This window comes from Leptopilina heterotoma, unplaced genomic scaffold, assembly GCF_015476425.1.
Source record: "Leptopilina heterotoma isolate Lh14 unplaced genomic scaffold, ASM1547642v1 Lhet_352, whole genome shotgun sequence".
Lineage (NCBI taxonomy): Eukaryota > Metazoa > Arthropoda > Insecta > Hymenoptera > Figitidae > Leptopilina > Leptopilina heterotoma.
In genome coordinates, this window is record NW_025111034.1 from 876861 (window position 1) to 886203 (window position 9343).

Here is a 9343-nt window from a genome sequence, read left to right on the forward strand (position 1 = left end):
CGTCGAGACCGTCTTATACGCAGAGACGATACGGGTATTATTATTATTATTATTATTATTATTATTATTATTATTATTATTATTATTATTTTATTTTCTATTTTTTTGCTTAGGGACTTTTGGGAAATCTGCCTACAGATACCTTGGATTCCGCACTCCAAGGTTATGTGGGGTTGGTATGATAAAACAAAAGGAAATATAAAAAAAGAAAAATAAATAAATGTTATAATAATTTTAATAAACTGGCGACCTACTACCAGCCCGACCCACTAAAACCCGTAACCCTTCTTTTGGAGCCCTTTACCCTCCCTCGGAACTGTCGTAAGACTTTAGCCTTCGAGGGTGGCGCTCCAACTCTGTCGCTAATGCGACTTTCTGCTTTTCTCTGCGATTATCCTGCGTTAATAGTTAAAATTTTAAAACTATTTCAATTTAAAGCGGAATTAACAGCACAACAATAATTAAAAATAACAAATGTGTAATTAAGTGTAAAAAGTCAGAAGATAAAATTATAAACGGATATATAAAAAAAAGAAAAAATAAACGCGTATAAAAAAATTGAAAACATAAAACTGTACAAAGATGAATAAAAAAAACACAAACAATTAAAAAATGTATAAGTACAAATAAATCACAAAATAAATTAATAAAAAACAAACGAACAAAATTAAAATCTGTTTAAATTACGCTTTTTGGCGGCCGTCGAGATCCTTCCTTGACATAACCGAAATTATGAAGTTCTCGACTTGCCGCCAATTCTCTTCCGACTGGGTCATCAGCGATACCATGTTCTCCGGTGTAACTTGACTGTTTACACCTTCGAACATGGCCCGCCTCTCCAAGTCCCAATTCTTGCATGAGAAGAGGGTGTGCTCCGCGTTGTCCTCAGGGAACTTGCAATATGCACACACCTCGTTCTCGCGTAATTTAAAGCGACACAGGTACGAGTTAAAACACCCGTGACCTGTGAACGCCTGAGTCAAGTAATAGGAAACCTGACTGTGTTTCCTATTTATCCAGGTGGCGAGTGCCGGGATAAGGCGATAAGTCCATCGACCTTTCTCCTCACCATCCCATCTTTCTTGACATCTTTCTATGAGCCTGTGCCTCGCTTCTTTGCGGATCAGGCCCTTGCTTGGTCTTAATTCCTCATCCAAGGAACTTCTTTCTTTAGAAAAAAGAAACATTTCTTCCCTTTCCCTCGCCAAAAGATCTGCTGGCGGGACACTTGCAAGGACCTGCACAGCACTCGTAGATACCGTCTTATATGCAGAGATGATACGCGTTGTTATCGATCTCTGCGCCGACAGTATCTTTTCACAGATGGTCACACATCTTTTGCACCTCAGGGATGGGGCCCACGCTGGTGCTGCATAGAGCATTTTAGCGTGGGCGACACTCGCCACCAGTCTCTGTTTGTGTTCACGGGGTCCGCCTACATTTAGCATTAACCGTGAAAGATTAGCCGCACACTCGATCGCCTTATTTGACGCCCTAGCCATGTGGTGGTGGAAGTTTAACCTTCCATCCAACTCCACACCAAGATATTTAATTTGCTTACTCTACTTGACCTCGAATCCGTCTATCACGATTCGTGGGAGCTCATAACCACGTCTGTCTGTGACCAGCAGTGCCTCGGTCTTTTCCAGGGCCATTTCAAGACCTCTGGTATCCAGCCAGCTTTTTGCTAGTCGCAGACATTTGTTCACCAATGTCCCAAGAGCCTCCTCACTTTCGGCAGTGCACACGAACAACGCGTCGTCCGCAAAGCCGATGATCACCGCACCTTCGGGTAGATCCATTCGCAGAAAATCATCGTAAGATACATTCCATACAAATGGACCCACCCTCGAGCCTTGATTATTATTATTATTATTATTTATTATTATTATTATTTTTTTTTATTATTATTATTATTTATTATTATTATTATTTATTATTATTATTATTATTAGTTAATTTATTAGTTAATTAGTTAATTAATTAGTTAATTAATTTAAAAGAAAAAGTAAGAAAATTAAAAATTTTTGAAAAATATAATTTTTGGTTTTATGATTAATTCATTTTTTTTAAGGTTGTCGCTCCTTTCTGCCTCCTTAATTTTATAATATAAATAAAGGTTATAATTTTTGTTTTCAAATGTATAAGTAATAATTAATATTTATTTAATAAATATTTTAAATAATATTTAATAAATATTTATTATTAAAATAATATAATATATATACAAACCAAATGATAAATGCATCCTATAAATTAATAATTATTAAAATTCATTAAGTATAGGGATCTGAAATCATGACGTCACAAAACAATATGGCCGTCGACAACGGGGTCAGTTTTTAGTAAACACATGCGAATTGACAGTAAATTTTAAAAATTAGTTTCAAAACATTAAAAAATCATGATCAGTATAGCTGAAATATGTCGCTTTAGTAATTCTACACCTTCGTGTAGAAATTTTACAGAAGGAGAGAAAGTGTTACGTGCAAAACATGTAATATATTGTGGAAAGAAATCAAACGAAAATTCCTTGGTTGATCCAAAGAATGTAAACATAATTGCTTTTTGTTTAAAATCATCGGGAATTAGAGAAAACCCACATGAAATAACAGGTCTAATTAACGATAGCAATATTGTAAATATGAAGTGCAGCTGTAAAGCAGGAATGAGTGAAAAGTGCAAACATGTAATTGCAGTTCTATTTCAATTACACGTGTAAGTATGCATATATATCTTTCAAAAATAATTATTATTTTATAAAATGACACATTAAATTGGGAACAAAATTTGAATCTAAAATGTTTTTAACGTTTATTTTTTTAATTTAATTACCTAGAAATACTTTTTCCCTTTGATAAAATATAAACACAATATATTCTAATTTATAGGTTATGTTGACTTATTTGTTATTATCATTGCTGAAAATTAACGAATTATTTTAATAATCGCTGTTTCTGCATGGCATGTTTAAAATTTTGATTTCAAAGGATTAGTTTGTTAAATATTTATAAGAATAATTTTTTAATTTGACAGAACTGAAGCAGAAAATCTAGACGTTACAGCATGCACAGACACTAAATGTCTGTGGAGCGTACCTCAAAAAAAAACATTGGAAACTTACAATCCACTTCCATTAAGGAGTCATGAATGTTTTACAAACTCTTTTAATCAAGAATATCCAGTGCATATTTCCGAAGAAGACCAAGAATTTATAAAGGATCGACTCTACAACGTTAATTTAAACTCATCTCTAACGAAACATCTGTACGCTGTTAATAGTTCTTAAAATCATATATTTAACTTATTTAATTAACTTTAAAATTGAATTTTTTCAATTTGCACTCAAATCAATTTTTACAGTTTTAATATATATCATACATATTATTATAATATATATATGTATGCATATTTTGATACATTTTTATATTTGATTTCATCATTCTAAGTAAAATTAATTTATTAGGTACGGACGACACGAAGAAATTGTTCCGGATATACACAATAATAATAATAATAATGTAAACGAAAACTTTGCACAACTCCAAGCTCTATTAGAAAATTTACCTTCCCAGAGTATGAGTAATCTTGAGAATGAATCAATTGAAGAAGAGATTAAATCGTGCTGTCAATCCTTTTTAAATAGAATCACTGAGGAGACTAGTGTTATTTGCATGGATACTCAATGTAATCGACAAAAGTGGTTTAATGCTCGTCAATTTCGAATTACTGGTTCTCGTTGTTATAGAATTTATACTTACAGTAGTAATACGAATGCTCAATGGGAAGCTAAATCTTTGAATTTTTTCTATCCAAAGGCATTTCATCCAAATGTCGCAATGAAGCATGGTATTACAGAAGAAGAAAATGCACGCAAAGCTTATGTCGAAAAAATGAAACTCGAAGTATTTCAATTTGGCTTGATTGTTCCAAAAGAAAATCCATGGCTTGGTTATTCTCCGGACGGAATTGTTTTTGAAAATGGAAAGCCAGTAAAACTTATTGAAATTAAGTGTCCTTTTTCGGGTAAAGAAAAAACTGTTCAAGATATTCTTGCAGATTTAAAATTTATTAAATTTCCTGAAATTAAGTTAAGAGAAAAGCATGCATATTATGGCCAAGTGCAATTGGGCATGGCTATTCTTAATCTCGAGTTGACAGACTTTATAATTTATTCCTCTTTCGACAAAAGCTTTGTGATCATTACAGTGGAATTAAATTTAACTTTTGTTAGAGAAATGTTAAAAACATTAAAAAAAACATATTTTTGTAAAATGTTGCATTTTGCTTGCATTCAAGAAGGATTGTCAAATGAATAAAATCATAAAAAAAATTTTATTGTAAATTATTTACTTATTTTGTTTTATAAACCTTTAATATAAAAACATTTTTTAAACAATAATAATTCAGTTTTACTGAATTGTTTACATATTAAATAATAAATTGCAATATATTAATGCTGAGATGACTGGATGACAAAAAAGGTTTTTTTTATTTTCTATCCTTAGATGCGTATGTCCTGCACGATGCCAAGGTTTTTCATTGCGATTGTAAAACATCTTGATCAGGGAATCTTTCATCACTCAAAATTGGAGCACTTAAATTGACAACTGCAGATATAATTGTCATTATATTATCGCATTTTTTTACCAAGCAAGAAGGCATTTTATTTCCGAGGATTTGAAAGACTTTCAGTCTCTGATTTAGTCTTTCAATATGCACTCTTGCAGAAGCAATATTGCAATTATTTAATGCTTCAGCTTGAGAGAATTGAGACTTTTGTCTAAGAAACGGTGGTCGGACAATTTTTATGCCGTGCTGAAAACACACGTCATCTATGAGAAAACCCTTATCCACCATTAGTTTCTCATTATTATTCAATAATTGAATGATTCCACTTTGCTCGAAAATTGCCTTATCGGAAACACGTCCTCCATATGCAGGGCTTACGTAGCTAAGCAGTCCACCAGGTGTACACGCTGTGAGAAATTTTAACGTAAATCTTCCTTTGTACAACGAGTAAGTCAATAATTGGCAACACAAACTTTGTGGCTTTTGAATCTCGATTTCCGTACAATCTAAAATTAGAGCAACATCTGAATAATCTTTGAAACAAAAAGGAATATTTCTTCGAATTTCCTCACTTTGAGGAAAGACAATTGCGAATTTTAGGGCATTCCCTAAAATGTCCAAAGTATTGCAAATAATATTTGGAATATGCCTCTCAGAGACTGATTTGAACAATACATTGAGAAAGGCGTAGCTGTCATTTAATTTTAACTTCATAAAAGTTAAAATTATCCGATCCCGAACAGATAATTTACCCGAGTAAAATTTAAATCGTGGAGTCAGCCTTTCAACTATCTCGACAAACATATCCAGCATTTGAAAATTTGGAATACCAGTAGAGCTCTTCAAATCCATTTCTGTCTTTAAAAACGAAGAAAAATTCGAATCTGACAAATCTCCACTTTTAACTTGAACTCCGATGTCTACATAAGTTGGAATTTCATTTTCAACTTGATTTTGAGGTAATTCCAAAGATTCAACAGCTTCCTGGTTTTCTTTCGAATTTATTTCAAAATTCAAATTTTGTACTGAAATTTCAGAGTTGTCTTGCTGAATTTGCCGATCTACTCTTCGTTGTTCTCGCGCTTTCGATTTTTCTTTTAATTTTTGTTCAGTACTTGACGTAATTGGCAATGGTAAATTGCAAGAAGGCACGGCGGTGGGATTTAAATAACGCTTTCCAGCATGGTTTTCTAAAAAAAATAATTTAAATTACTTTTTTTTAAAATTATTATGAATATTACGAATATTTTCTAATTTAAACTGCTACGTAAATTTTGACAATTTTTATTAATTTGAGGTTATGAAAATAAAAAATTTGATATATTATTTTTAAAAAATACATTAAACATTCAATTTAACATTTTTTTAGATTTTGATAAATTGAATTTTATGTACATATTATGTTTATAAATGAAAACACACAAACTTACCTGCTGGTAATGTGTAATCTGCCTGCGAAAAATGTAAAGAACACACACACATATTTGCAGTTACTTTTTTACCCATTCGTAATACTCTTTCCCATTGCTTTCTACGTTCTATGATCTCTTCAATTCCGCTTTTATTTATTACTTTTACAAAATTTTTATTTGGTGGAGGAAATTGATGAAACCTTATATCCAAGTTAACACAAGCTTTACTTGAGCAATTAAAAACTGAACAATATCGCTTGCTCTTTGTTTTTTTTGGACTGAATTTCATTCCCTGAATGTTTTTCTCTCCATTAAAATCACTCATTTTTATATTTCACTTTAAATTAAACAATAATTAAATATTAAAAACAGAAAATTTAGGCTGACACATTCGTAAACAAACGTAAAGTTTTGAATCTGACCCAGTTGTATTAGTTTGTCAATCTGACACCAGATAGCGTGTCGCTGTATTTCAGATCCCTATAATTTAATAATAATTGTTTATTAATTATTATTTTTAAATTCATAATTTTTATTTTTAAATAAATGTATAATAATTATTTATTTAATAACTATTATTATTCGTTATTTATAATTTAGTTGTTATTATTAATAAATAAACTTTATTATAATATTGTACTTAATGAAAAAAAATTATATGTATTTTCGTTTTTTAAATATATTACCATAATTATTTTATAAAGTGTTTTAAAAGAACACGCTTTTTTAACTTAAATAACTGTTTTAAAAAAGTTAATTTAAAAAAATTAAATTTGTTTACATGCTTTTAAAACGAGGAAAACTGTCGAGGCCCTGATCAGAGCCCTATTTCATATCTAGTTTTGGCCAGAATTTCTGGTCAAACCCATAAGATAAAAAAATTCTTAAAAATGTAGCATAATTACTCCGTTTAAGTAATTTCTTCAATTGTTTATAATTTTATTAAAGGAACAATTTAAAAAACTTAATTCATTTACACTTTATTCAAACGAGAAAAACTGTCGAAGCCCAGATCAGAGCCCTATTTAATATCTAGTGAACACCTAACTTGGGGTTTTGGCCAGAAATTCTGGTCAAACCCACAAAATAATAAAATTATTAAAACGATAGTATAATTACTCCCTTTAATTGTATTCTTCAATTGTTCATTATTTTTTATTAAAAGTAATTTTAGAGATTTAATTTTTTTACACTTTATTTAAACAAGGAAAACTGTCGAGGCCCTGATCAGTACCCTATCTAAAATCTAATGAACACCCTACCTGGAGTTCTGGCTAGGAATTCTAGTCAAACCCCTAAAATAAAAAAATTATTAAATAACTAAAATAATGATTGCCTTTCATTGTTAATAGCTTCTACAACAAAAAGGAATTCTAAAAACTTTATTAAAAAAAAAAATTTTAATAGGGAAAACTGTCGAGGCCCCGACCAGAACCCTGTTTTAAATAGGGCAAAGTGGGGCATTTTCTGCACGGGTACATACATCCAGACAATTGTTCAGGGTACTCTTATATAACATAGTCCTATATAGAAGAAAATTTGTTTAAAGGATTTTAAAAAATTTTGTTAATTAAACGACTACAAAGCTTCCTCCACAAGGAAGCAAAAACAATTAAAAATTATTATTTTTTGTAAATTTCTTAATTTATAATTTTCATAGTTAACAATACCCAAGTAGCACGTGTCGTTACTGTAATGTCACTCTAATGTAATCTAACTTCATATTCTGAATCAGCGACCTCGAAAACCCCCGAGCAACAAGTTTTAAGCGAGTCCGATGAATTCAAAAAATACGTCCGCCATTTTGGATCCGCCATTTTGAATTTTGAAAATCTGACTTTAGATTCGTCATCAGCGATCCCCAAAACCCAAGTGTACCCAATCTCACAAATTTTGGTCGCAAAAAAATTTCTTAACATTTTGGACCCACTTTATAGTATTTTCTCCTCACAGCGAAGGGGTTAAGAGCACTTCGAGTAACATAATATAACTTTTTTAATTATGTTTGAGTAGTTGAGATATAAACTGCGAATACTTTTTGATAATTGTTTAAAAACTTCTTCTTATTTAAGAAAATCAAATTTTTTTATTTTCAGGAACATTTTGTACTTTGGATATTTGCATATCGCGACTGGAGGACACGAGTACTGTAGATATCCGAGGAACAGTTGAAAGAATTCGAACACAGAGGGCTTACAGTATTCAAATGCCAGACCAATATGTCTTTTGTCATCGTGCACTGGCGGAATATGCACTTTCCAGAGGGATTCTGAGTCCACAGCATCTTGCCATGTTACCACCCACAATCGAAGAGGACTCCGATTAGGTTTATAATTTTTATTAGAGAAACGAACACAATTTTAGATTGATATACTTACCATAAATAGGTATATTCTTGAATTTCCCTTCCATTTTTGTCAGGTTTGAAACCAAATCATCGCACAGATAACGAAAGAAAAATAATGTCATTATTATCATTGTCATTTTTCTAACTTTCCAATATTTCTCATGTTCTCGTAAGTCGGCCTGTTAGCTAGGGAAGACAAAGAAAATCCCCGTTAAGTTTCAAAAATATAACAAATCATTAAATGCAAATCAATCAAAATGAATGGATCAAACAGAATAACCAAGTTGCGTACCATGGTGAAAAAGAACCTAAAAGTTTCCGAATTGCGTACAAGGATTTATTATACTTGAACGTATGACTCCTCCGTTCTTTTTTCCCTTTATGTTTCCCTTCAACTGCTGAGAGGGGATTTAACTAGAGATAAGGGCTTCCTAACATATAATTTTATTATATTATGTTCTAATTCACTTTAAAATAATAATAATAATCTACCTTTGGAATAATAACAAAAGAATTATTGTCTTAAGGACATGTCCAAGTTGTGAAATGTAAACAAACCAAAAAGTAAACAAACCAAGCACTAAAATCGCAATTTTGCGACAGCCGATTCTCCCGCAAAAATTAACATTTTTACCCTTTCTTTAAAAAAAATGGAAAATTAGAGTGTCAAAGTTTCCAATAAAATTATTTTTGACTATGAGCAATAAAAAGCAATTAGTAAAATAACTAATTAAAATGACCTCTAAAATAGCATTTTTGACGCGTCGTGAAAAATAAACTGTTTGAGTATATCAACCGCACTGACGATGAAGAAGTCTCATGTGAGCGATTGGACCTTCAACATGTGGAAGGGGAAATTTTTCCCTTTCCTCCTTGAAATTACAAGAGAAAGGGTAAAAACTTCTTCATCGTCCGTGCGGTTGATATAGCCAAACACTTTAATTTTTCGCGACGTGAACTCTTTTGCTCTCTGCGCGTGCGTACACCGCACCAAGGTCGCAATGACATCGCC

General features: G+C 31.5%; 2 protein-coding genes across 3 annotated transcripts in view; both read left to right on the forward strand.

Moving 5' to 3' along the window:
• LOC122505304 (tyrosine-protein phosphatase non-receptor type 9) overlaps positions 1 to 8965 on the forward strand; it is a 514941-nt gene extending 505976 nt beyond the window's left edge. For both annotated transcript variants that reach the window (XM_043616814.1, XM_043616815.1), the window contains one exon: positions 8081 to 8965. In XM_043616814.1, coding sequence (XP_043472749.1) covers positions 8081 to 8310 — 230 coding nt within the window. In that variant the 3' untranslated portion in view covers positions 8311 to 8965. The remainder of the gene's footprint in view (positions 1 to 8080) is intronic.
• On the forward strand, positions 2306 to 3601 carry LOC122505310. The gene is made up of 2 exons (XM_043616821.1): positions 2306 to 2718; positions 3037 to 3601. Exons 1-2 carry the CDS (start codon positions 2405 to 2407, stop codon positions 3287 to 3289), a joined length of 567 nt encoding a protein of 188 aa, XP_043472756.1. The 5' UTR covers positions 2306 to 2404; the 3' UTR covers positions 3290 to 3601.
• Positions 8966 to 9343: the final 378 nt, after the last annotated feature.

What these genes read in the sequence shown, in the direction of transcription:
- LOC122505310 (XM_043616821.1), top strand. Translation starts at nt 2,405, where the DNA reads ATGATCAGTATAGCTGAAATATGTCGCTTTAGTAATTCTACACCTTCG. An exon ending in GTTCTATTTCAATTACACGT is followed by an intron (nt 2,719 to 3,036) that starts GTAAGTATGCAT and finishes TTAATTTGACAG; the next exon opens with AACTGAAGCAGAAAATCTAG.